The 26,234-nt window shown below is 56.0% G+C and overlaps 8 protein-coding genes across 8 annotated transcripts; 4 read left to right on the plus strand and 4 right to left on the minus strand.

The window, feature by feature from the left end:
• Nucleotides 1–597: 597 nt before the first annotated feature.
• N7482_003976 (acetate--CoA ligase) lies at nt 598–3,012 on the plus strand (the record flags this gene model as incomplete). Its single annotated transcript, XM_056686101.1, has 6 exons — nt 598–624; nt 783–2,027; nt 2,093–2,353; nt 2,408–2,537; nt 2,611–2,885; nt 2,950–3,012. 6 exons carry the CDS (start codon nt 598–600, stop codon nt 3,010–3,012), a joined length of 2,001 nt encoding a protein of 666 aa, XP_056544843.1.
• A 776-nt stretch (nt 3,013–3,788) lies between these two features.
• Nucleotides 3,789–10,792, plus strand: N7482_003977 (uncharacterized protein; the record flags this gene model as incomplete). The annotated part of the gene is made up of 5 exons (XM_056686102.1): nt 3,789–3,867; nt 4,703–8,463; nt 8,674–8,910; nt 8,961–10,619; nt 10,679–10,792. The coding sequence occupies 5 exons, from the start codon at nt 3,789–3,791 to the stop codon at nt 10,790–10,792; spliced, it is 5,850 nt and encodes a 1,949-aa protein (XP_056544844.1).
• A 507-nt stretch (nt 10,793–11,299) lies between these two features.
• Nucleotides 11,300–11,626, plus strand: N7482_003978 (putative MFS transporter; the record flags this gene model as incomplete). The annotated part of the gene is made up of 1 exon (XM_056686103.1): nt 11,300–11,626. One exon carries the CDS (start codon nt 11,300–11,302, stop codon nt 11,624–11,626), a length of 327 nt encoding a protein of 108 aa, XP_056544845.1.
• Nucleotides 11,627–11,913: 287 nt separating this feature from the next.
• Nucleotides 11,914–13,579, minus strand: N7482_003979 (NADH-quinone oxidoreductase subunit NuoF; the record flags this gene model as incomplete). The annotated part of the gene is made up of 3 exons (XM_056686104.1): nt 11,914–13,071; nt 13,164–13,235; nt 13,322–13,579. The coding sequence occupies 3 exons, from the start codon at nt 13,577–13,579 to the stop codon at nt 11,914–11,916; spliced, it is 1,488 nt and encodes a 495-aa protein (XP_056544846.1).
• A 318-nt stretch (nt 13,580–13,897) lies between these two features.
• N7482_003980 (SET domain protein) lies at nt 13,898–16,125 on the minus strand (the record flags this gene model as incomplete). The annotated part of the gene is made up of 4 exons (XM_056686105.1): nt 13,898–15,084; nt 15,144–15,406; nt 15,465–16,016; nt 16,109–16,125. 4 exons carry the CDS (start codon nt 16,123–16,125, stop codon nt 13,898–13,900), a joined length of 2,019 nt encoding a protein of 672 aa, XP_056544847.1.
• Nucleotides 16,126–17,032: 907 nt separating this feature from the next.
• Nucleotides 17,033–20,935, minus strand: N7482_003981 (uncharacterized protein; the record flags this gene model as incomplete). Its single annotated transcript, XM_056686106.1, has 3 exons — nt 17,033–17,701; nt 18,205–18,879; nt 18,941–20,935. The coding sequence occupies 3 exons, from the start codon at nt 20,933–20,935 to the stop codon at nt 17,033–17,035; spliced, it is 3,339 nt and encodes a 1,112-aa protein (XP_056544848.1).
• A 1,698-nt stretch (nt 20,936–22,633) lies between these two features.
• N7482_003982 (putative SNF7 family protein (Cta1)) lies at nt 22,634–23,338 on the plus strand (the record flags this gene model as incomplete). Its single annotated transcript, XM_056686107.1, has 1 exon — nt 22,634–23,338. One exon carries the CDS (start codon nt 22,634–22,636, stop codon nt 23,336–23,338), a length of 705 nt encoding a protein of 234 aa, XP_056544849.1.
• Nucleotides 23,339–23,637: 299 nt separating this feature from the next.
• On the minus strand, nt 23,638–25,505 carry N7482_003983 (NRAMP family metal ion transporter; the record flags this gene model as incomplete). The annotated part of the gene is made up of 3 exons (XM_056686108.1): nt 23,638–24,457; nt 24,527–24,798; nt 24,858–25,505. The coding sequence occupies 3 exons, from the start codon at nt 25,503–25,505 to the stop codon at nt 23,638–23,640; spliced, it is 1,740 nt and encodes a 579-aa protein (XP_056544850.1).
• Between the last annotated feature and the right edge of the window lie 729 nt (nt 25,506–26,234).

A 26,234-nucleotide genomic window follows, 5' to 3' on the forward strand; every position in this document is an offset into this window, starting at 1 on the left:
GGGCAGTAGTGTATGTGCCTTTGACCCGAGTCGGCTGCAATTAGTCCATACAGTCCGTATGGAGTACGGAGGACGGAGGCTAGTTAGTGCGTCTTCAGAGGCCGGTGGTTTCGGACGGAAAGAGTGGGCATCTCCCCACCTGCCATACCAGACTATACCACTAGACTGTACTGTCGCTGCCCGCTAACGACGGAGGGCGCTGCAGCAGAACAGGCTCCACCCTCCCTCAAGCCCGGGAACCCTCGTCCACCCCGTACATACTTTGGAACCCTCGATTTCTTGAATTATTTAATGCTCACCTCGCCCGGCCCTGCCCCAGCTCTCTTTGGTCTGGCCCTGACGCTTCTTTGCTCTTCCTCTCCTCTCCTCACCTTGTCTAACCCCCTCCCCCCTCGGACTCCGTAAGTGTGATCGTCACCTCCCTCCCCACCTTCTTCCCACCCCGGCCCCTCTCCCGCCGGCGAGAGCTTATTGATCCCACCCCTCGTCCGCCCGGTGCTGACGGGCCTTTTCCCCCTCCCCCGCAGAGAGAGGTGTGCGCTGACAGTTTTGCTTTCCTCCCAAGATTGAGTTCTCTGCGTTGAGGAACTTCCAACCATGACGGACGATCGCAAGCCCTCTGTGGTAAGTGTGGTCGTCGCACAGGGAATGTTTGCGCCCGCCATTCCCTCTCGCAAGATCTACTTCCATTTCCAATCCTTTCCCCCCCCCCTTTTTTTCAATGACGGCAGGCTATGCAAGCTGGGGGCCAGTGGACCACGGCTAACTCCAGCCCTCATTAGGTGCTCGAGGCCCACGAGGTCGACACCTACCATGTCCCCAAGGCATTCCACGACAAGCACCCGACCGGCACCCACATCAAGGACATCGACGAGTACAACAAGCTCTACGATGAGTCCATCAAGAACCCCGACACCTTCTGGGCTCGCATGGCCCGCGAGCTCCTCACCTTCGATCGCGACTTTGAGACCACCCACTTCGGCTCCTTCGAAAACGGCGACAACGCCTGGTTCGTTGAGGGTCGCCTGAACGCCTCCTACAACTGTGTGGACCGCCACGCCCTCAAGAACCCCGACAAGGTCGCCATCATCTACGAGGCCGATGAGCCCAATGAGGGCCGCACCATCACATACGGCGAGCTGCTGCGTGAGGTCTCCCGCGTCGCCTGGGTGCTTAAGCAGAGCGGTGTCAAGAAGGGCGACACCGTCGCCATCTACCTGCCCATGATTCCCGAGGCCGTCATCGCCTTCCTCGCCTGCTCGCGCATCGGTGCCGTGCACTCCGTCGTCTTCGCTGGCTTCTCCTCCGATTCTCTCCGGGATCGAGTGATTGACGCCCAGTCCAAGGTGGTCATCACCACGGATGAGGGCAAGCGCGGTGGCAAGGTCATTGGCACCAAGCGCATTGTCGACGAGGCCCTCAAGCAGTGCCCTGATGTCACCACGTGCCTGGTCTACAAGCGCACTGGTGCGGAGGTTCCCTGGACCGCGGGCCGTGATCTGTGGTGGCACGAGGAGGTCGAAAAGTACCCCAACTACCTGGCCCCGGAGTCGATGAACTCCGAGGACCCGTTGTTCTTGCTCTACACCTCCGGGTCGACTGGCAAGCCGAAGGGAGTCATGCACACCACTGCCGGGTACCTGCTCGGCGCGGCTATGACCGGCAAATACGTGTTTGATATCCACGATGATGACCGTTACTTCTGCGGTGGTGATGTTGGCTGGATCACCGGTCACACCTACGTGGTCTACGCTCCGCTGCTCCTCGGCTGTGCGACTGTCGTTTTCGAGAGTACCCCGGCCTACCCCAACTTCTCCCGGTACTGGGATGTCATCGACAAGTACGACGTGACCCAGTTCTACGTTGCCCCCACCGCCCTGCGTCTGCTGAAGCGCGCGGGGAACGAGCACATCCACCACAAGATGAAGTCGCTCCGGATCCTGGGCTCTGTTGGTGAGCCCATTGCCGCCGAGGTTTGGAAGTGGTACTTTGAGTCGGTTGGCAAGGAGGAGGCTCACATTTGCGATGTTCGTTCCATCCCCACTTTCTACCTATTCTGACGCACTATGTGGCTAACACTTGGGTCCACCAGACCTACTGGCAAACCGAGACGGGTTGTAACGTGATCACTCCTCTGGGCGGTGTCACCCCCACTAAGCCCGGCAGTGCCTCCCTCCCCTTCTTTGGCATTGAGCCCGCGATTATTGATCCCGTTTCCGGTGAAGAGATCACTGGGAACGACGTTGAGGGTGTCCTCGCCTTCAAGCAGCCCTGGCCCAGCATGGCCCGCACCGTTTGGGGTGCGCACAAGCGGTACATGGATACTTACCTGAACGTCTACAAGGGATACTACGTAAGACACCTGTCGGTCGCCATTTTATGAGACTCGCCACTAATCATCATTCAGTTCACCGGAGATGGCGCTGGCCGCGATCACGAGGGCTACTACTGGATCCGCGGTCGTGTCGACGATGTCGTCAACGTCTCTGGTCACCGTCTCTCCACCGCCGAGATTGAGGCCGCCCTTATCGAGCACCGTAAGTGGATTTTTTCTGGAATAGCGTTGGAATATACAAAAACCTGGAACTAACTCTGCCCTCCTCCCCCCAGCCATGGTCGCCGAAGCCGCCGTCGTTGGTATCACCGACGAGCTGACTGGCCAGGCTGTCAACGCCTTCGTCTCCCTGAAGGACGGTAAGGAGACCACCGATCAGGTGCGCAAGGATCTGGTCGCGCAGGTTCGCAAATCGATTGGTCCCTTCGCGGCCCCCAAGGCCGTGTTCGTGGTCGACGATCTCCCCAAGACCCGCAGCGGCAAGATCATGCGCCGTATTCTGCGCAAGATTCTCAGCGGCGAAGAGGACAGCCTTGGTGACATCTCGACAGTAGGAGCTCCCTTTCCCTTTCGTGCGACATGACGTGTGGATGAAAGCTAACCCTGCTTCACAGCTGTCCGAGCCCGCTGTTGTGGACAAGATCATTTCCACTGTCCACGCTGCCCGCGGCAAGTAAAAGTCAGGTCCATGAATTGATGATAATGATGCTTCAGAAGAGTTTGCCCTTTTCTTTGAACCTTCTTGGGTGTGCTGCTTGGCATAATTCTTTCCTCCCCTGTTGCGTCTGGGACTGTTCGGGCCTAGATGTACGAAATTGATCTATTTTCTTGGTTCTGCGTGTATTTGAGATTCCCTGGTCTGTCTATCCAGCTGCGGTGTGAATACTATTTTGCTTCTTCTGGACTCAACTGTCGTGTTGTTATATGATTTGTATGGTGGTGTGATGTGTGGTGTGTAGTATGATGTCGACAGAGATCATACATGATAAAGTAAACACCCGCTTTGGTGCAACCTCGGGTAGATCCAGGGAGCTCATAGACGAATAATCTCTCTCATTTTCCCTTGCACGGGATCATGCTGCAACAATGGACATGTGTCATCATGGGAATCGAAAGCAGCTACACGGTCTGGCAGATTCTTGCATGCCTGCGTGGCCCATGCATCGGCCTCGCATACAAGAATAATGACGTCTTTGATTGGCCGAATCCCCGACACTCCCAGGCTGCCATGATTCACGTGACGGACCACAGTTGCCCGTGCTGAGGTAAGCATGCCTGCCTGAGCTGGCAAACTTGACTTGACTTTACTTTTCTGGCGCGTCTCTTCCCTCTATTCTTACTCCACGCGCCATCCATTCGCCCTTCGCCGCGACTCCCATTCATCCTTCACCCTCTCGCCACCCGTGCTCGTCTCCTCTATGAAAGCTTGAAATCCTCGACTCCAACCGACACCATGTCTTTCGGCTTTGGAGGAGGAGGAACCGGCTTTGGGCAGCAGAACAACCAGAGCTCCGGCTTCGGTACCGGCTCTGGTGCGTTCGGAAGCTCCAACACTGGCGGAGGTAGGTCTCTCTCTCTTGCGCACTGCTCTTGAAGCATCTCGTTCTTGCGTTCTGCACGTTTACTCGGAATTTTCCCCGGGCTTCTTTCCCCCTCCTTCCCCTGCGTGTTCTCTGTCTCGGGTTCGGCAAACCCACAAAAGCCCCTGGGGTGCTCCTGACGTCGGACGACCCGCGACGGCGATGACATGCGCATAGCCAACGACTTCTTCAACCTGGCCTTTTTGCTCGTGCCCACGGAATCTCCCGCGGACTTATCCGGATGCTCAGCGACACTGCGACAAGAGAAGGGATGCAAGGGCCGCCTTGAAGAATCATTTCTCTGACACGCGATCCCACCCCGTCATCTAGGCTTTGGTTCGACCCCCTCCGCATTTGGTAGCGGAAATACTGGAAACACTGGCGGTAGCCTGTTCGGTGGCAACTCGTCCAGTGGCTTCGGCGCCGGCACTGGCGGAGGTACGTGCTCAAAACGACCGAGCTTTGCGATTCTTGCTTTCGCTCTTGCGCTTGGGGGGGCCTCGGTTCTTGCATCGCGCCGAATCGACCTTTTGTCGCTCGCGACCCGCTTTTTTTTAATGGGATCGCAATCATGAACGTTGTTCTGGCACCAGCTGCTTTGTTGCTGCGCGCGCTGTCAATGTCGGCTGTCTACGCGAAACCTGAATTCCGATGGATTTCCCTGGAGCTTGACACTTTGCGCCCATGGAGCCCATTCTTCCATTGAGCTACTGCTTGCTTATTATTATTACTTTCGCCTGGATTGATGTGCTGAACACATTACTAACATGTCTATTATCTGCCACAGGATTCGGAGCCAACACACAAAATCAGAGCGGCTCTCTCTTCGGCGGAACTCAAAATCGCGCTGCGGGATTCGGAACCAGCAATACCCCTGGCGGAAGTCTCTTCGGAAGCACTACCCCAAACACTGCTGGACCCTCTGCGTTCGGTAGTGGTGGTGGATTTGGATCTTCAGCTGGCGCCACCGCTGGTGGCTTTGGCAGCAGTGCCAACACTGGTGGTGGCCTGTTCGGCAGCAAACCTGGCGGCGGTTTTGGCACCTCTAACACAGGTACTGGCGGCTTTGGCTCGACTGGTAGCGGCTTTGGAACTGGAGCAAGCGCTACCAACACTGCTTTCGGTGGCTCAGGCACTGCTTTCCAAGGCGCACCTCCTGCCTGCGAAGGCACCGGTGGCACTCCCTTCAACCCGTTCACTGAAAAGGATGCCAACTCGACCGCGACCAACCACTACCAGAGCATCAGTTTTATGCAACCTTACAGCAAGTTTTCTTTTGAGGAACTAAGACTTGCCGATTACCAGCAAGGACGTCGGTTCGGCAACGCAAGTGGTCAGGCTGGTGGCTTCGGTGCTCCTGCCTTCGGTTCATCTACTGGTGGATTCGGTGCTCAACAGGGCACTTCGGGCTTTGGCACGAGCTCCACTCCATTCGGCGGCGGTGCTGCTGCTACGTCTGCTCCAACCGGCTTTGGCACTACTCCGACTGCTGGTGCCTTTGGGGGCAATAATGCCGCAACAAATCCTCTGTTTGGTGGGAACAAGCCAGCGACGTCAATGTTCGGAGGCGGAACCCAGAATACCGGACAGACCTCCCTTTTCGGTGGCGGCAATACAACCAACGCCGCTGGTGGATTTGGTACCACCCCCAATGCAACCGGCGGTGCGTTCGGCGCCAACACTGGTGGCTCGCTCTTCGGCAGCAATCAGCAGCAGAACAAGCCGGGTTTCGGTACTGGAACTACCAATACTGGTTTTGGTGGTGGATTCGGTAACACTCAAACTACCACCGCTGCCAACCCCTTCGGCGGCACCCCTGCCACCGCTTCGCCTTTTGGTACTGGTCAGCAGCAACAGACCGGTGCATCCGCTTTCGGCGGCGGCTTTGGGAACACCCAGAACCAGGCTCAAAACAAGCCCGCCGGTGGTTTGTTTGGTGGTAGCGGCACGAGTGCCTTCGGTACGAACAACCCACAGCAACAGACCGGCGGAGGCTTGTTTGGCAGCAACCCTCCTGCTGGTCAGGCGACCACTGGGTCTTCGCTCTTTGGTGGTCAACCCCAACAGCAACAGCAAGGCACGTCTTCATTATTTGGAGGCAACCAGGCCCAACAACCAGCAGCTGGCGGCGGCCTCTTTGGTAGCACACAGAACCAACAGCCAAAGCCCGCCGGTAGCTCGCTTTTCGGCGCTGGCAACACCGCCAACACCGGAAGCGCCTTTGGTAGCGGCTTTGGTAATACCCAGACTCAGCAGACTGGAGGTGGCTTGTTCGCCGGCGCGCAGAATCAACAGCAAAAGCCTGGTCTTTTCGGAGGATCCGCTGGTGCCGTTGGCGGCGGTCTGTTTGGTGGTCAGAACACTGCTAACCAGACTGGGGGCTCCTCACTCTTCGGTGGCAATCAGAGCCAGCAGCAACAGCCTGCCGGAAACAGCCTCTTCGGTGGCTCGCAGGGTACGCAACAGCAACAGCAGCAGCCCGTCCCCGGCAGCTTCCAGGCCTCGCTGCTTGAGGGAAACCCCTATGGTAGCCAGTCAATCTTCTCGGGCCTTCCGACCCCAAATGTGTCTTCTCCCGGCCCCCTGGCTACGCCGCTGTCCTCCAGCATGAAGCAAAAGCAGCGGACTCCCCTGCCTGTCTACAAGATCACCCCCAATGCCGCCAATCGTCTCATTACCCCACCCAAGCGCCAGGGCTACGGGTTCTCATACTCAACCTACGGCTCGCCATCCAGCACTACCAGCACCCCTGGTTCTGGCCTGAGTAACAGCCTTTTGGGTGCCGGCGCCGGCCCTGGCAGCCTCCGTGGCAGTGTCAGTGGCAGTCTGGGCCGCAGCTTCAGCAAGAGCTACTCCACCAGCAACTTGCGCAAGTCTTTCGTTCCTGATGAGGATAGTGTCTTGTCCCCTGGTGCTCTACAGCCTAGCAGTGCTCGCAGCAATGGCGGTAGTCTCAAGCGCCTCACCATTGACCGCAGCTTGCGGAATGATCTCTTTTCCCGCCCGGCTAGCACCTCGCCTGCTCCCATCTCCAATGGGGATGAGTATCAGTCAGTTGACAAGCTTAAGAAGAAGGTTAGCTTTGATTCCACTCCCTCTGGTCCCGGTAGTGCCATCGTCCGTGTTGAAGAGAAGAGCCCCGAGCCTACGCCTGAGGAGCTCGGCTTCCTTCGTTCAACCCGCAAGAGTGGCAGCCTCAATGGCATCGATGGACCTGAGCGTCCTGAAACGGAATCTGTCCGTCGCGATCTGGCCGTTGTCCCCGAGAATGACGAGGCCCCTAATGGCTCTTCCATCAAGCGCCTTACTTTTGTTCCCGGCACCGACCCCAAACCCGGCGACTACTGGATGTCGCCCTCGCATGCCGAACTTGCCAAGCTCAGTCGCGACCAGCTGAAACACGTCGTGGACTTCACTGTTGGCCGGCAGAACTGTGGAGAGGTCACTTTTAATGGTCCCGTTGACCTTACTACCGTTGATCTTGACAACATCTTCGGTGGAATTGTTGACATTGGTGTTCGCAAGATCACCGTCTACCCCGAGGAGAGCCTGAAGCCTCCTATGGGCAAGGGCCTGAACGTGCCCTCTACCCTGCGCATCCAGAACTCCTGGCCCCGCGGCCGCGACCGCAAGAACCCGTTGCCCATTACCAGCGGTCCCCTGTTCGACAAGCACATCGACCGTCTGCGCAAGGTGACCGACACCGAGTTCGTCACCTACGAAACCGAGACTGGCACTTGGGTCTTCAAGGTCCCTCACTTCACCACTTATGGACTTGACTATGATGAGGATGAAGGTGAGAGCGTTGAACAAAGCACCCTTGGTGCAGGCCCTGATGACAACCGCACTCCTAAGGCTCATCACGAACACCCCGCGAGCTTTGAGCAATCTGCTGCCTTTTCCATTGACGAATCCTTCGTTGGCTCCATGGCCGGTGTCGACGATGATACCTTCGACTTTAAGAAGCGCAAAATCGTACCCGGCTCCTTCGGCAGCCGGGCTATGGAAGCGGAAGATGAGGAAATGGGGTCTGAAGGCGAGGCTGAGTCTTTTTTAGAGGAAGGCTCCGCGGGTTCAACTATTGAGCATGACGATGACGTCACTGAGAGCCAGCGATCTGGCGACTCGATAGTTGGATCTGATGAGGATCAGGCAATGGACATGGCGGGTTCCTTTCCCAATCTTCATCACACCGTGGAGCAGGATGACACCGACAGTGATCTGGATACCACCCACCCCATCTCGAAGCCCTTAGGCACCCCTGGCAAGCCCCGTCTCGACCTAAGCGGCGACTGGGCTGAGCAGCTCCAGCGAACTATCAGCCCCCGGAAGCAGAACCGGGATGCACTTCGTGAGATCCAGGCCAATGCTTTCACCGACCGATCTCTCCTACATGACGTATCCCCGAACGAGAAACCCACGACGTCTCCCCAGAAAGGTTTCTCGAACAGCATCGACCTGATGAATTCTCTCTTCCAGCAGCATCCGCGGAAGCAGAATGCACCTTCACCGCTAAAGGCGCCCAAGTCGCAGCCCAAGGGCTTTGAGGTTCGAACTTCCCCCCTGCTTTACACTTGATCTGCTTTTCCCCCTTGTCATGAACTTGTCACTCGCACAAAATGCATCGTGCTTCTCTTGCATTCCTGCACAATCTAGCCTGTATCCCCGTTTATCATGTATCTAGCACTAAACCCCCGCAAATAGTTAATTATTCAATTTGAGAAACTCTACGCTAAAACTTCCTCTTCTTGTGTACAGTGGCCCTACAACAAACAACCGAAGACGTTCGCCGGTGATTCTGCGCAAATGGACAAGACCGATGCTGCCTTCCACGATTCCTTCAAGCCTCGCTGGGGTCCTATGGACTCTATCGTTTGCGCCAAGAACAACATGACCGAGCCTTTGTCTGAGAGCAGCCAGCGCTGGAAGGAGCGCTTCTCTGTTTTCAGCGAAGGGAGAGATGTTGCCGTGTTGCGGTACAGCCAAACTAGTATCGTATGTAATAATCACCTCCAACAACGCAGCCAAAACTGACCACCACGTAGTCCACAGATATGCTCGATGTGCAAAAGCATCAGTCCACCGTCCAGCGTGTTGACGGAACTCCTCTGGTCCGTTTGGCCAAGACTGACCTCCGTCAGTTTGCCCTTTCTCCCGCCAAGGATGAAGAGCGATTGGTGTGGCAGCTGGCCAACATTCTGTTCAATGATGATATCGAGGACGACATCTCTGCTGGAGTACCACCACAGCTGCGGCCAAAGTTTTCCCACCGAATCAAGAAGGACCGGTTGACTCGCCTCTGGGAGTCTATCATCCGCGAACGACACGCCCACACCCTCGATTCTATTCGCTCTCCCGAAGAGCGTGCCATCCACCTCCTCTGTTCTCACCGCGTCGAGGAAGCGTGCAAGACATTGGTCGACAGCCAGAACTTGCACTTGGCCACTGTAGTCGCACAGATTGGCCGCGATGCTACCTCGCGGGCTGACATTGCGAGTCAGATCGACGTCTGGCGCCAGAACAATGTTCTGTCCGAAATGACCGAGTCTGTTCGGGCTCTCTATGAGTTGGTCGCTGGCAATGCTCTTCGCAGCGAGGGAAGGTCTGGCGGTGCGCTTGAGGACCGGGCCTCTAGCTTCGTTTTCACTGAGCGCTTCGAGCTTGATTGGTTCCAGGCGTTCGGCCTTCGCCTCTGGTATGGCATTACTGAGGATGCTCCGATTGAGGATGCTGTTTCCAAGTTCCTAGATGACCTCGCTACCGGTTTTGAACCTGCTTTCCCTGCTCCTTCGCACAGCGCTAGTACTCGTGCAACCCTGCAACCTGGCTCCGATACCCTGGGCCGCGAGTCTCCCCTATGGGTACTTCTGAAGGCCTACTCGGCGGCCAGCGGTCACGACAATGTTCCGCCCGTCCAGCTCCCTGCTGCGCTACTGCCAGAATCGGTCTCTGGCGACCGCCTGACAAACCGCCTTTCCTTCCAGCTTCACCATGTCCTTGCCGCTGTCATCGGTCAGACCGAGGCTATCAAGATCGACCAGACTCAGACCGATCACCTGGTTTGGGACTATGCTTCTGAGTTGCTCGCCAGCGGAGAGCTTGCTCCGGCACTCTTCGTCCTCCTCCACCTCTCGCCGACCGAAAGCCGTAAGCGCGCCGTCCAAGATGCCCTCGGCCGCTTCGGCGCCGTCCTCCCCAACCCTACTACCGATGATGGATCGACTGCCGACCCCGCCTGGCTGGACCTGACCACCGAACTCCAGCTCCCCGAGGCCTGGATCTGGGTGGCCAAGGCTCTGCACGCTCGCGACAACGGCGACCCCACTCGCGAAGTCGACTGTCTCATCCGCGGCAAGCACTGGAATGACGCCCATTCTACATTCTGTAGCGTCGTCGGCCCTACTGCCGTTATTTCCCGCGACTACCAAACCCTCGAGCGGCTGGTGTCCGGCTTCGGTGACGGTCCCGAGCGCAAGATGCGCGGCTGGGCTGCTGGCGGTGGTATCTACGAAGACTTTCTGCGCCTGGCTACCGCGCCCCGAGGCCGGCGCGACCCAACTCGTTTGAGCCGCCTGGTCAATGCCCTCGTAGACATGGGCGAGCGTACTCGCAATGTAAAGAGCATGAGTGGACTGGAGGAGAGCGTGGCATTCAAGGAGATGAGCCGCGCTGTGGCTGGATGGATTACCCACGAGGACGTTCAGGTTGGTCTCCCCTCAACCAACCTCCCCCTATCAATACCGTTACTAACTATCGCTTGCAGTCCGTCGAATCCTCTGCTGTTCTCGGTCTCCCCCTGAACGGCGATGCGCGCGTCCTACAGACGGTGGAGATGAGCCGCCGCTACTACGGCATTATCATGGCGGGCGGCTACTAGGGAGCCTTGGCGACCCTTGGTGATCTCTTGGTCCACGGTTGTGGTCAAACCCTTGATCTTTGTCAAACGATGCCTGGCTATGTAATGTGGATGTCCATTGATTGCATGCTCCCATGATTTCTGGCTCAGCAATCGTTTAGCTTTTTCCGCGACTTCTGTTTTCTTACTATTTTCTCCTTTGTGTGATCTGAGCCCGATATGACTGTATCGTATGTTATCAATCAAGTGGCTTGCTTAGCGATATGGCTGCCCTCTTGTAAACCTCAAACGTCCATGTGTACTGTAGAAAGAGCATAGCCGCCTCAGGTGGAGATATTCCAGTTCAGGCCCTGAGCCTGGGACCGGCACTCCACAGATTGGCTGGAAAGTGTAGATGTTGTATGAAGCAATTGCTATAAACGTCAATCATGCGCCCGATCATGCCCTATTCACTCGTTCACCTATTCGCCTGCGCAGCAACAGATTCGTAGAAGGAACGATTGAAGCTGCGCCCCTGCTCGGTACATCATGCCTACACTGGTGAAAAGCGATCTCACCACGGCGCTAGTTAATCTGACTAGCACCACATCTACTATTCGCCAAGGTCTAGCGCCTAGTTTCCCGGCTGGTGCAAAGTCTTCTCGATGGCTCTTTGTATGGGCAGCAAGCCGCCAAAACAGTGATGGCGGATGTCGCCGATGTAATATCAGTCTACTCGATGATGACGACGATGATGACGGCAAGCGGAAGCGCATCGTGAACGAGTGCGCAAAGTCCCAGCATCCACAGCGTGCATCGAAGCTTGTTCCAACTTCTGCTTCAGAAATTAGAGGGTTGGAAGAGGGGAAGACGTAAATTGCATCAATTTGCTACCGACTGTACATGGAAGGAAAGGAACCTAGACGCGACAGGAAGGGGATCGAACAGGAGAGAATATAGGAAAACAATTGAGACAACCTCTCTGCGAAGCTCACCAGCCGGGCCCTGGGGGAACAAGGCCATTGCCAGCTAGTGAGTGATGGCGAGGTCAATAAGAGATCTAGTGGGAAAGAAAACCGGATCCATTCCTTTATCGATTTTGAGAGACAAGGGTGGTTGAGGGTGTGAGGAGGCAGAGGAGGAAGAGGATGGTTTTTTCAAGTTTACATGCCAGGGGAGATCAGCTTGCCCTCGGCACGGGCTTCGGGCTTCCAGCCACCGGCGAAGGGAGCCCCGCCAATCTCCTTCTCATACTGGCGGATGCGGGCCTCCAGCTCCGGGCGGAAGTGACGGATCAGACCCTGGATGGGCCAAGCGAAGGCCTCACCAAGAGCACAGATGGTGTGGCCCTCCACCTGCTTGGTGAGCTCCTGGAGCATGTCGATCTCGCGCTCGCGAGCGTTGCCGGTCTCCATGCGCTGCATCATCTGCATGGTCCACTTGCTGCCCTCACGGCAAGGGGTGCACTGGCCACAGGACTCGTGTTTGTAGAAGGTGGACAGACGGGAGATGGCGCGGACGATGTCGGTGGACTTGTCCATAACAATGACGGCCGCAGTACCCAGACCGGTCTGCGAGTCCTTCAGGGCATCGAAGTCCATCAGCTGGTTGTCGGCGACGGACTTAGGGATCACGGGGGTGGAGGAACCGCCGGGAATGACGGCGTACAGGTTGTCCCAGCCGCCGCGGACACCGCCGCAGTGCTTCTCGATCAGCTCGCGCAGCGAGATGGACATCTCCTCCTCGACGGTGACGGGGTTGTTGACGTGGCCGGAGATACAGAACAGCTTGGTACCGGCATTGCGCTCACGGCCAAAAGACGAGAACCAGTTGGCGCCGCGTCGCACGATGGTCGGGACGACGGCGACGGTCTCGACGTTGGTGACGGTGCTAGGGCAGCCGAACAGACCGACAGCAGCGGGGAATGGAGGCTTCAGGCGGGGCTTGCCTGCCTTGCCCTCAATCGACTCAATGAGCGAGGTCTCCTCGCCGCAAATGTAGGCACCCATTCCACGGTGGATGTAGACGTCGAAGTCGTAGCCGGTGCCGCACGCGTTCTTGCCGATGTAGCCGGCGGCATAGGCCTCGTTGATAGCCTGCTGCAGGATGGTCGCCTCCTGGTAGAACTCGCCTCGAATATAGATGTAGGCGGCGTTGGCGTTCATAGCGCGGCCAACAACCAAGCAGCCCTCGATCAGCTTGTGGGGGTCCTTGCGCATAATCTCACGGTCCTTGCAGGTACCGGGCTCGCCCTCGTCGGCATTGACGACCAGGTAACGGGGACGGGGGTCCTTGTCCCAGTCCTTGAAGTTCATGAAAGACTAGATGCCGGCAAGAAATCATCTGATTAGAAACACGTCCTGCCCACCCACCATCATCACCCAATTGGGTCAGGTCACTCCATCCCACTTACGTATTTCAATCCCGAGGGGAAACCAGCACCACCTCGGCCACGCAGGCCAGACGCCTTGATTTCAGAGATAAGCTGTATCAAGCAACACACAATGTTAGCAAATCAACGCCCCCTCATCGAGTGTACCCGACACCCGGAACGAGCAACACAAAACGCACCCAGTCGTCGCCCTTCAGCACGATATCCTTCGTCCGGTGCCAATCGCCGCCATACTTCATCGACGACTTCAAATCGGGGCTGCGGTGTCCATAGAGGTTGGTGAAGATGCGGTCCTGGTCCCGGAGCCCGCCATGGTGCTTGACGGGAGGAGCCTCCTGCACCGTCGCGAACGAGCGGGCGGCCGCCTGGGCACGGAGGGAGCGGCTCGAGAGGGAGGAAAGGGCGGATGTGGAGGGAGCCGCCGCTCGAGATATCATGGTGGCGGATTGGGGCAAGGCGTGCGGAGGGTCAAGCGGTGCTCTGGAGAGAAGGGAAGGGGGAGCTCACGGCAATTCCTGCGCTTGCTGAACGATCCGTCTTTACATGGGCGCTGATTGGGCCCAGTGGGTCACGTGGCATCATCGGATATTGCTGAGTCAATCTCTGTCCGATCCGGTCATGACGCAGCGTCCTCCTCCGGTCTCATGTGGTGTTGTTGATAGTCGCATCTTCTATTCTACTTTTGAATTGGCTGTTTCATTTAACTTTCATTGATCGTACTCCCTTTTTTTATGAAACAATAAAAAATCTTCTTCTTACTCCTGCGGCACATACAAACAACCCAGTCTGGGCAACCCCGGGTTCTCAGTCACCAGCACCTGTAGCGGCTCATGGGGGGTCAACACCATCTCCGCCTCCACCACATTAAATGCCCATGCCAACAACTTGGAGTCCAGCCATCCACTACCCTCAGATAGCCAGTACATCCCATCCTGGACTGCCCATGCTTGGGCCTGCTCGCCCTGAACAAGTTGATTTAATTGAACCATAGTCTCAGAGGTCCCCAATGGGAAACCTAATGGAGGGTACTGCTCGACAAGGAAGTCTACCCATCGAGTCAACCTTGGAGACAGCTGTGGTCTTGCTTGGGGAGACTGTCCCGTTGCAACCAGCAGGCAAACCACGAGAGAAAACATGGCCTGGGGATCAGTCTGCAGCGCAGGGACCAACTGGCCAGCTTTTGCAAGAACATGGTTGAAGCAGTTCCGACTGGCCTCCTGCATATTCGCTGGCAGTAGACTGAACAGCTCGCCCAGTCGGAACAATTCTCCGTTCTTCTTGAGCAGCGACTCCCGCTCCAAGATACGGACCCGGATCCGAGACAGCGTCTCCGCCGAGAAGTGGCCCTCCGGGATCTGTGCCATGTGCTCGTTCAGTAGAATTTTGATATCTTCCCAACTCTCTCCGCGGTTGTGCTCCCGGGCCCGCGCGAGGGTCCACGTAGCAACTACCAGTGCAGCCTTGTCCAGCGTAAGTTGGCCGTTGCGGTATATCTGCGCATAGGTTTGCTTCAAGTTCGCAGGTTGTAGCTGACGGTTCTGCCCAGTGGCTTCCAGCATCATGATATGCGCAATCAGCTCGAAACTGATTTGTGATAAGGCTGCCAGAGTGCTGTGGCCATTCCCGTACGCTGTGGGGATAGAGATGGATGTCTCGGTGATTTCAATATGTCTGCGTTCGCGCTCGTTGGCGTGCATGACGGTCAGGGAGTTGAAAAGAGCAGGCGAAAACATTGAGTGCTCCATAGCAGTGTCGGGCGCAAGGAGCGGGTAGAAGACATTGAAGATGTAGTAGTGATCGTCGCTGTTGTTGGCTACCTGGGGGAACATTTCTATTTGACGGTCCTTCGCCTTGCTGAGCGGGCTATCCGGCTTCACGCCCAGCTTGACAATGCGGTAGTCGGTTGGGTTGTTTGGAAGACAGAAGCCGTAGTTCATCAATACTGTTCCATATTAGCACTCTGCAGGGACCGGTTGCTTTTAAAGGAGGACAGCAGCGCACGTTGTTCGTTGTTTCGGGGTCCATAATTGTTTGAAATTTCCTCGCCGGGACTGACCTCCTCCAAAACGACCATGCTGATGTCTGAAGATCCTGCCCGCCACTCAACCTTGGCCAGCGGACGGTGATTGGGGAGATCAATAAGCGGCAAAAGTACTGATACACCACTGTCCTCTGCCAGTTTTGAGGCCTCAATAACACCGGAGAGAACCTTCGGTGAAAATGCACGAGAGGAGATAATGGTGGAAGCCCACAAGTACAGATCCCTAACAAGTCAGGACCGCATACCTAGGCATAACAGCATAGGTTCAAGTTATAACTTACCATGTATACTCCTCAAACCCCTCAAACCCAACCTCCTCCAGCTTCGATATACACTCTTCATACCTCTGATCCCAAACCTCGTATCTCTGCACCGAAGCCTCAGGAATTCCGGTCCCCTGAATCCAATCCACATCTTCCTCTCCAAAGAAAAGCGGCGTATTCAACTCTCCGGGCTGTGGCAAAGTTCGCAGATACGGGTACCAAAAGCCCTCCTGGCCGCGCAGGAATTGGCCCATAAGGAAGAAGGTGCACGTCTCCTCGACGGCGACGGCTTCAATGAATGCCTGGGGCAGCTCCACACCATGCTTTGAGAAGGACCCTTGCGAAGATTCGTAGCCAATGGCATTGAAGTAGGACATTGTCACGCCCAGAGGCGTGCGGAGCACTCGAGTCTCTTTGCTGATGGGTTGGGACCAGTCGCCCTTGACTTGAATGTGTACCCCGCGCGAGGCATCCTGCGCGACGCGAACACTGTCATCAAGCGAGCCACCATGCCTCGTAATCCATTCTACAAGTTCGGTGTGAGCGTGTAGAGAGTGGCCACTGCCTTGCCTATTGTCCGTGGTCAATATCGTAGTGTTGCAAGCCAGGAATATATATGGCAAAAGTCTCGGCAGGGGAATGCTTAAAATTGAATGACTTACTCTGTAGACGATTCCATGGTCCAGGGTATGCCTTCTGGATACCGATAAAATGTCCCGACGTGTTTTAATCACAATTGGAAAATAATCACAGGCGCGGGACGAAGTGCGGTGATATCATTGCTCGTCGAAAAGATTCGGCGCGTTGGTGGGCGATCCGGCCCACTTTTATTTTCCCGATAACACCCCTCGACAGTGCCTGCCACATCGCTACCGCATGGAATCAACGTAGGGACCAGACTATCTTGATGATGAAATTTTCCAGTATCCCGTGAGCATAAACAGGTACTGCAGCTAGACCATCCCGATGAGTATATAGTATGATATATCAGTGAAGATCCCTAGGCCGGCGCCGCGAGGTATCTGCCCGGCGATATACCCATCTATGGCACTAAATTGGTGTAGTAACTACCACTAAAGCGACCACAAAGCTCATAATAAAGCATCGATTCACCTCTCTAACTCAGCTATCGTACAATGGCATCATCATCCACCTCCGAGTGATCAAAAACCCATAGATTCATCAGACTCTCACCACCCCGCGATGCACGCGACAGTTCAAAAGACGCGAAACAAGCTCTTAACCCATGCGAACTTGCGAAGAAAACAGGAAAACAGAAAGCAGAAAGGGTCATCGTAATGCAGCCTTTCCCCAAATTGACCAGAAGATGGAAACATATATACAAACGCCATGCTGCGCGTGGCACGCATGGATGTAAACATCCCCAACTAGCGAAAAAGAGCAACCAAAGCATGAGATAGAAGTGGATGAGAAATCCTCGCCCACTGGAAAAAAATGTTGCTTTCTGATGGTCGGGCACTTTGCAAGGGCATCATTGCTAGTGTATGCGCGAAAGAAATAACAGGTGCAAAATGCAAATAAAGAGGGCGCAAAAGGGGAATCAGATCAGAAATTGAAAGCCTGGCCTAGTTAGACGTGGAGGATTTGCGGCCAGGAACAAGTATCTCCACCAGCCCGTCGTCCTCGCCGTCGCTGCTATCGTTCTGGTCATCATCGAAGTGGGAACTCACAGCCCGCGGCCGCTGGAAGCCGCCGTATCGGGTCTGACCAGGGATGTTGGAGTAGCCCAGAGACTCGTTGATGATTGCTTCATCTTCATCGTCCGAATCGACCATACCACTGGCAGTGGGTGCGACCATCTCACCCATCTCGTCATCGTCCTCTTCGACTTCGAGAGGGACACGGACGCGTCGTCGCACTGCTTCCGCGCGGCCGTCGCCCTCCTCGTCTGAGGAGTTGGTGGACAACGAGTCGGGAGGGCTGAATCCAGATTCAGGGAACATGGGGGAGAAGGTGTGATCCGCATTCGATCCGAAGTCGGCGTTGGGGAACGCCGAGTTGCCACCTTCGGCGTCATCGTCAATTCCTGCAATCACAAAGGGGTTGGTGGACCACTCCCGACCTTCACCCTCGGCAGTTTCTTCCTCTCCAGCATCTGAATTCTCAGTCGCTTGCTGCTTCTGGGCAGCAAGTCGTGCTGCCAGCTGACGCCGAGCTCTGGAGGGACCCAGACTGAGGGGCGCGGGAGGTGGGGGTAGAATGGGAATAGGCTGGCTAGTAGAATTTTCGGAAACCTGCAGGAGTTGAGTCAGCACATACAAATGGCGTTTTAATGGGAGGAATGATGCAAAGTTGTGAAGTATGACGGTGGGAACATGGAACGAGCACTGACTCGACGCATAAAGCCAGCAGTACACAAAACAGTGGGCAACCAGGAAAAAGGAATATAACCGGCGTCCAGATGGAGGATATGGAAAGTATCGTGGGTGAACACGGCCTCGAGGGCATTGCGAATCGGCCAGACTCCATTGACAAGAGGTGAGAATCATGCTCCAAACAGAGGAGGCCAAGTGGAAAGGGACGCAGAAGAATCATCACATGTAGCAAAGCGAGTGCGAATCCCATCATTTCAGGAGTGCACAGCGTTTTGCTGCTGATAAAAACCACATCCCCCATCTCAAGCCAACCTTGTCACCGATACAAAGGCAGTCATCAAAGGCAAGGGGATATACAACATTCGAGGTATTGCGCACACGTGCGTCGGTCATGTATCGTGTATCGAGAGGATGGTACCCACATTCTCGGCATCGCCGTGGTCGGCACCGCTAGCGTCTTGGTCATCCTGGTCCTCCATTTCCTCGTCCTCATCATCACTCGAGCTACCAAAGCCACTCAGAAGCGAAGTACCGCCGCCGCCAAATGCTCCACCAGAAACACTGCCCTGGTTGATGTCAAAGCCCTGGAAAGTCGAGCCGCCAATGCCACCGTTCAGTCCTGCCTCGGCCAAAGCCGAGGAGTTGCTGAAGCCTTGGCCGGAGCTAGAGTTGTTGATCATAGTCTGTCGAGGACCGACAGCCATATCCGGCCGTACGCCACCTAAGATGGCGTTGTCGCGTTCCCGGGTTTCGGAAAGGGTCTGCTCAACATAGTCGATCCATTCAGGATTCAGAACGGACTCCATGACAAATCGTGACAGCAGCTCTGGTGGGTGGCGCTCGCTGAATTTGACAACCTCCTCCGCAACCAGGGTCAGGTGGCCCATGTAACCGAGGCGGATCTGCTTGGTGCGCTGGGTCTCATCGCTGCGTTTTTGACCTTCGACAATGGCGCTCGTAATTTGACCAACCTCGAAAACGTTGATGGCTAGTGCTCGGTTGTATCCGCGCTCCATAGGGCCATTGAACACCTGCTGGATCACGTCGTACACAACGTTATGAAGAAAATTGTTCCAGGGAAATCGGAAGAAAAATCCCTGAGATGAACGTTAGAAATGTCAATGGTTACAAAGATGTTAAGGCTTGGAATATACTCACCAAGATGGTTGGCACCACCTTGTTCTCGACGAACATGATCTTCAGATAGTCTCCCACCACAGGACGGCCGTCGGTGTCATACTGAATGTACTGCTCAGCGGGATCCTCAGCGCCCCCGTCGTTAATTAGTTCTGTTTCCTGAACCGACCCCGCAGAGCCTTCCGCTTGGGCAGCAGCCTCTGGCTGTTGTTCCTTTGACGCAAAGAGTGGAGGCGGCACATCTTCAGGCTGAGCAGTCACGGGCACCTCCTCTTTTCCATTCTGTGTGGATGCTGGCTGCTCCTTTTGCGATTCGGCTCCAAGCTCAATGCCACCGACTTGGTCAGTTAGACCAGTAGTCGGAGTAGCAGGGGTGTGAGGCGAGGACGCAGCGTCTGCGTCTGTCTTCCCCGTTTCCACCGATACATCGGTGGTTGGCTGAGAGGTCTCTTCGGTGTCCGTTTGCTGGGTGGCTTCCTTCTCCTCATCCTTCTCACCGACCAGAACGCCAGAGGCGCCGACATCCTCGAAGCCCTCATCTTCAACAACCCGAGCCTTGAGAGCCTCCGGTGATCCAGTATCCATGACCGAAGCATTGGTGAAGTCCGCAGTTGTATCATTGTAATCTATACCGGATTCCTCATCCCGGTGAGGGTTGAAAACGCCTTCGCGAATCAACCGCTCGCGCTCCTCGTTGCGATGCCGAACATAATCGTCACTGCCGGGCTCGTTGAGAAGACCCATGTTACTGCAGTGCAGCAGCTCCGCCATCAACTCGCATGTCTTGAAACGGTCAAAACCAAGCGGCTCGATTGTGGCGCCCCAGGCGGAGTTCAAGCGACCCCGGTCGACAGACTTCAACTGAGTACCGTCGTGAACCGCATGCTTGGAGCTTTGAATGAGGGCCATGAAATCGGGAATATGCTGAGCAAACAGGCGAAGCAGGTGTCCGAGATAGATCGGGTCGTACGGCGTAGGCATGGAATCCGGGCCACTCAACTGCTCTGGATCATAGTCGGAGTTATTCTTGCGGATGACCTCGATGACGATGCCCACACCCACAGTCAGCGGGTTGCCACCCTTCAGCATCGCAGTGATGAGCAGCTGCACATGCTCGGGCGAAACGAGCTGGCGGGTCAGGCTGTTAGGACCAATGCAGGACTGGTCATTTGGAGTCGCATTGGCGGAGATGGTAATAATCGCCTTTAAGAAGTCGCCGGCGGACGTTTGCACAGAGCCTGGATGCTCGGGAGACAGGAATGAGAGGAGGGTCGGGATCAAGTCCTGCGACTGCAGCCAGTCCACCGTGCCTTGGCCCCCATCCGCCTTCTCCAAGCTAATTATCTTCAGCAGGAGATCCATTACCATGGGATTATCCACGTGCTGCAGCAGTGCCGCCACAATCCCGTCCAGCGACTTCAGGAAATCCAGCATTTCCTCCGTCTTTTTGTCCAGTAGGGTCTCATTCACTTTGGTAAAGTAGCTGGCCTGCAGTGAGTCTAGGGGAGGGGGCCGTCGAAGGAAACCCCAGAAGTCGCGCAGGTTGGAAGGGTTGGCCATCATGGATTCCAAGATCGACCATGTCTCCGAAGAAAGAATCTCACACGCAACGTAGGCATGCTTCAAACGAGTCTTCTCGACCTTGTCCAGGTCATCCGGGTTTAGAACATCCTTCAGTAGGTCGGTTTCCTTCTCTTCCCTCTCGTCCTTGTCGTCGCTGTCCGCCTGCTCTGTTGGCGCAGCAGTGGCGCCTGTATCCTGGGCGGTATCCTTTTCGTTGGCATCATCGTCATCATTTTCTTCGTCATCATTGACCAAGCTCGGTGCGGTGACATAGTCCATAAGCCGTTTCAAGACATGATCCTCGCGCAGGTATTCCGTGAGTTTCGTATTATGCTGTTTCAGTTCCTGGATGATCTCCGGCTCATCCAGCAGGTCCTCGAGGGTGACATCGGGCTTGTCGAGAAGGGTATCGATGGTGGAGATACTTGCATATCCCCCAAAACGCCAGAACATGATGAAGTATATAGCCGGAAAGCACGATTCATGGGATTGTTGGGTTCGTCAGTCTCCGAGAGAAGTCGTAACAAAGCGGCCTATTGTACGCCGGGGGTTGGGGGTTGGGGAGGGGAGGGGGTGGGCGTTGAAAATGGAGGGGCGAGGGGGGTTTCGCCGGCAGAGCGATGCACCGTGTGCACACACACAGAGATGTCGCGGCAAGGTCCAGCGGGGTCCGAGAGAGGGATCTCGATCGCCGCGCTGCCGAGGAGAATTCAAGGGGGATATCGATATAGGCCGAAGCGAATCTGGCGCTGAAGTTGGTGGTCAGCGATCGAGGGAACAAGGGTGGCATCAATCACGGGGAGCTGATGGTGTGTGCACCTAACGGAGGCTCGATCTTCACGGGGATAAGTTCGAGACAAGACCTGCTGGTGGCGGGATCCGGTAGAGGGGTGGAGCGCCTGATTGATCGCGACGTACCTTCGAGAAGGAGAGTGGATGGAGAAAGAGAGGGGTGGAAATGACACCTCCCGTGGGTGGATGAGGTGATGGTGGAAGGGGAAGAAGAAATGGGAGCGAGGCGAAATGCGGGCGGGAATGCTGGACGAGCTAACGCCGGTCCATCAAGGAGACGACAAGTAGAGATGGGGAGTTGAAGCCGCTGAAGAAGGGGGACCACGAGAGTGGAACAGCTGGACAGCCGGACAGCGAAACAGCAGAAGATCAGGCTGGTTCATGTAATCACTCAGTCATCCACTCGCTGTTCTCGACCCAACTGGCGCGGGGATCGCAGTCCCGACCAGCGCTCGATCAGCACACCATGAGACGACAAAGGCATTCTTCACGATCGCATCTTCCCCATCTCTTGCCTCTACACGATCAATCCCTTCCTACGAACTCGGAGCTGCTCTTACTACGATTCAGCGATCTAGCGAGGTACCGCCGCGGACCAGATCCCGGCGATGCGGTTGCGCCCCGGCGGCTCGGCCTCAGATGATGGGCATCAAATCCTACGAGACGCAGCATTCCCTGCACTCAAACGCCCCGGGCGAAAACCACGATGGGCGGGGACCCAGGGCTGATTAGGGACCTATCCACAACCGATCCTGGACACAAGCGTGATGCTGGTGGGGTGGCGACGTAGCCGCTACTCCCACTCCTCCCACTCCTCCCATCTGTCCCACTGCCCAACCCTGCCTGCCCAAAGCCCAGATCTCTCGAGCTCTCGATCTCTCCGCTGACAAGGTCGGATGCTCTCAGTGGACTGGTTGCTCATGGCCCCTGTGGGGTGCATGATCGCATGGGACACACATAGATGATAGAGCAAAGGACGGCCGTTTGGTCACTCATGTACTGAGGGCCAGGACCCAGTTATGACGAGGAGATCGGGAGATCCGTCGTATGTATTCTCCATCAGGCCACGTGATTTCGCGCCTCGGTCTGCATCACGTGTCACATATACTGCGGCCTGAGGCGATACTGACGTCGCCTCCGCATGATCGGTGCCAGTGGAAGGAATACAGTTGATCTCCTGGACCCGACTGCTGCTGCACGCTGGCAACTGTGCACAAGCCCTCAAGTCAGCTCATTAGCCCTTCTGTGATCACGGTCACACCGGCCTTCTTCTAGGCCGCGAAACGGTGTGAACCGCCGCCATCATCAGTATTCTCTTACCCCTCGCTGCGCATACAATCAATCAATCAATCAGTCACCATGAACCGCCTCTTCGGCACCAAGAGTGCGGCTCCCAAGCCCACTCTGGACGGTGCAATCTCCAGGGTAACATACCACTCCAGCCTCTTCTCACAAACCAATTCTAACCCCCCCCGCCAGGTGGACGAGCGCGTCTCTAGCATCGACGTCAAGCTCACCGCCCTCAACTCCGAACTCTCCACCTACCAAGCGAAACTGGCCAAAATGCGCGACGGCCCCGGCAAGAACGCCCTGCGCCAGAAAGCTCTCAAGGTCCTCCAGCGTCGCAAACAGTACGAGGCCCAGCGCGACCAGCTCTCCCAGCAATCATGGAACATGGAGCAGGCCGGCATGATGCAGGATAACCTGAAGAATGTGATGACCACGGTGGATGCCATGAAGACGACCACCAAGGAGCTGAAGAAGCAGTACGGCAAGGTCGACATCGACAAGATCGAGCAGATGCAGGATGAAATGGCTGATCTGATGGAGGTCGGCAATGAGATCCAGGAGAGCATCTCGCGGGCGTATGATCTGCCAGAGGAGGTGGATGAGGCGGATTTGGATGCGGAGCTGGAGGCGCTGGGAGAGGAGTCCATGTTCGAGACGGAGATGGGCGCGGATGCGATGCCGAGTTTCTTGCAGGACGAGGTTGCGCCGCCGCAGTTTATTGATGAGCCGCCCGAGCCGGGCAAGGTGAAAGAGGCGGCCGGGGGGGTTGGCTAATGAGGAGATCCCTTTCCCGTTAGACATACCGGAGAGTTGTGGGGTTGCCTTGCCGGCGTTGTGCCACGGGTTGGTTTTTTCAGGTGATACGAGGACCATGTCAGTTACGACGAAACTGTTCATTTCATGAGACAAGAAATATCATATGCAAGCGCTGCGTTTATTGACTATCTGGACATGCAATGGGATGATATATACAACATAGAAGTGGTAATAATGAAGGGATTCGTTCACCGACCATCTCATGCAACAGCGCCTGGGATGCCATGGATAATGGGGAAATACCCAACCCCACGGGTTTAGGCTTTGCCCATACCTACCAACGCCAACAGAGCCACGTTCATCACGACAATGAGTAACCATACCAGCCCCGCGATCAAGGAGGTAAACCAGTGATTCCGCATGCTCACTTGTTCCACCGCCACGTCGCCTTCGCCTTCGCCTTCGGTGCTTTGCTGCATAGGGACGGACATGTACTTGCTAAAACAAGTGAACCAAATGAGTGGAGCAGAGACGAATGGCAGGATGACGCTCAGGCAGACCTGGCTGGCCGTCAAGGTCCTGTCGAGACCATCCTTGCCAACGGCTGCCGCGATGATGATGCTGGGGATGATGCTAATGGCCCGCGTAATGAGTCGTCGCAGCCAGGGCTGGATGCTCCAGTTCAGCATGCCCTCACTGACCATTTGGCCGGCCATGGTGCAGACGATGCCGGCAGAAATGCCAGAAAGAAGGAGGGCCAAGGCAAAGATGGTACCGGCGGCAGGAGAGACGGACGAGGAGAGTAGGTCATGGATACCGAACAGGTCGGCATCGGTTCCGCCGGGGACATTGTAGAGAGAGGAACCCGCGACGATGAGGATAGCGCTGTTGACGAAGAGGGCAAAAGTGAAGAGGGACAACGCCAGCTCGATGATCGAATATTTCATGCACCCGCGGATAGCGTGGAGGGTTGGTCGGTACTCCACTCGACCGCCATTACTCCCTAGCGGTACGGTGGATTCGACATATCCCGCAGTGACATCAAAATCCTTAAGTCTAGACTGTACCACGCCACTGCCCAAGAAGAGGGAATGCGGCATGACGGTGGCGCCAAGGATACCACAACTTTGGTAGAGACTAGAGAATTTGTGTTAGTGATTTACCACCGTAAAACCCTTAGGCTCGTAAAGCCGTGATGCCACTCACCCTTCGGATTGCACAACGGCAGAGGACGGGAGGTAGCCCCTGAACACTTCACCAATGGGTTGATTCTTGATAAGAGCAAGCTGGATGCAGAAGCAAATCACGACACCTAGCACAAGCGCCATCACGAAGAATTCAAACAGGCGTAGCCCCATCATGGACCCGTTGGGGCGCCAGAAAAGCAGTAAAAAAAAGACGTCCACTAGAGTGATGGCACATCCCGCAATCAAGGGGATGTGAAGGAGTAAATTCAGCGCAATTGCAGAACCAACCACCTATTCCGCTGTCAGTACACACAGACCTGGAGAGAGCTTAAAGCTAGGGGGGCACATACCTCTGCAATATCAGTGGCGATAATTGCCGATTCGGCCATGATATAGAGTACAATGACGAGCCATCGGGGGAGATGCTCGCGGCAATTCTCCGCCAGGTTGAGGCCCGTCACCGTCCCCAGCTTGATGCACAGGGACTGGAGAAGAACTGCAAAGAGGTTGGACATGAGAATGACGAAGAGCAAAGCAAATTTGAACTGTGCGCCGGCGCCGACGTCCGTGGCGTAGTTCCCCGGGTCGATATAGGCGACCGCGATGAGGAATCCAGGGCCGATGAAACGGCTGAACTTGGCCAGGCTGCGGGCACAGTGTCGAGCAGAAGATGAGAAAGAGAAGTTCTGGAAGGGACGGCGAGATGATCCGCGGGTCCTCGAGGGTGGTTCGCACCCCGAGGCCGCAGCGATCACTTCGCCGCCCGGCTGCTTCCCTATTGCAGGGTCCTGGTCTTCCACACTGTGCGGTCGCGGGTCGATGGCCATGCTATCGTCGCCGGCGGCGCTCCCAGTATTGGAGGCATGCTTGCGGTGCACTCTAGCGTTCGCGATGCCGTTGAAGTCGTTGCGGGTGGTGGTATCCGGACTGAACGGTGGCGGACTCTGATTCCAGCTGGGATGGTCGAGGGTGTCGTCGTTCCGGGAGGGGCAATTCATGGCGGCGGCAGTAAGGTTCTATCTCAGTCACTGGAGGGCAATGCAGGTTAATAAAGTCCTTGCAGCGTCGGGCATGAATCGCCGATTGAGGTATCGGAGCGACAATGAGGGCTAAGGACCCTGCGGGCTGGAGCCGTGTCCGATTCTGTCCGACTTGCGCGGCTTCGCGGCGGCGGGTGTCTGGACCCAATAACCTTCTGGCCGGCGGGTCTGGCTTGAACTGTCGAATTGTTCGCACACCGGTACGTAAGGGAATCCTTAGAAGGCTTCATGCAGCCAGTGCATGTCTCAATTGTTGACTGCAGGGCGGCCCAGTGATGAATTGATTAACGGGTTGGATCATCGCCCGCCTTGCTAGGGAGGGGTGTCGCAAACGGCGGTCGATCGCGGCCCAGTTCCACCAGAACCAGAACCAGAACCAGAACCTTCACACACCACGATCGGCACAAACTGGCAGCAGCCATGAGGTTCATTTCTAGAGATCTGAATCAAAGAGACGGCGTGCCTCGAAAGATCTCGAAAAGGGAAGGTGCAGTTCCCGATCGCGGGTCACAGTTTCCTGCAGGTCGCGGCAGCAGCGAGAGGGCCCTCGTCATCCCCGCATACACGAGGGCTACACAGGGTCATCCAGGTATGGGGACTGCTGGCCGGAAGAGTGGACGAGACGGATATACGGTCAGTATGCTATAACATTCGAAGTAGTCACTTGAAGTCACTTGGACTTGGAGG

Source organism: Penicillium canariense, assembly GCF_028826845.1.
Source record: "Penicillium canariense strain IBT 26290 chromosome Unknown utg000002l_segment0_segment0, whole genome shotgun sequence".
Lineage (NCBI taxonomy): Eukaryota > Fungi > Ascomycota > Eurotiomycetes > Eurotiales > Aspergillaceae > Penicillium > Penicillium canariense.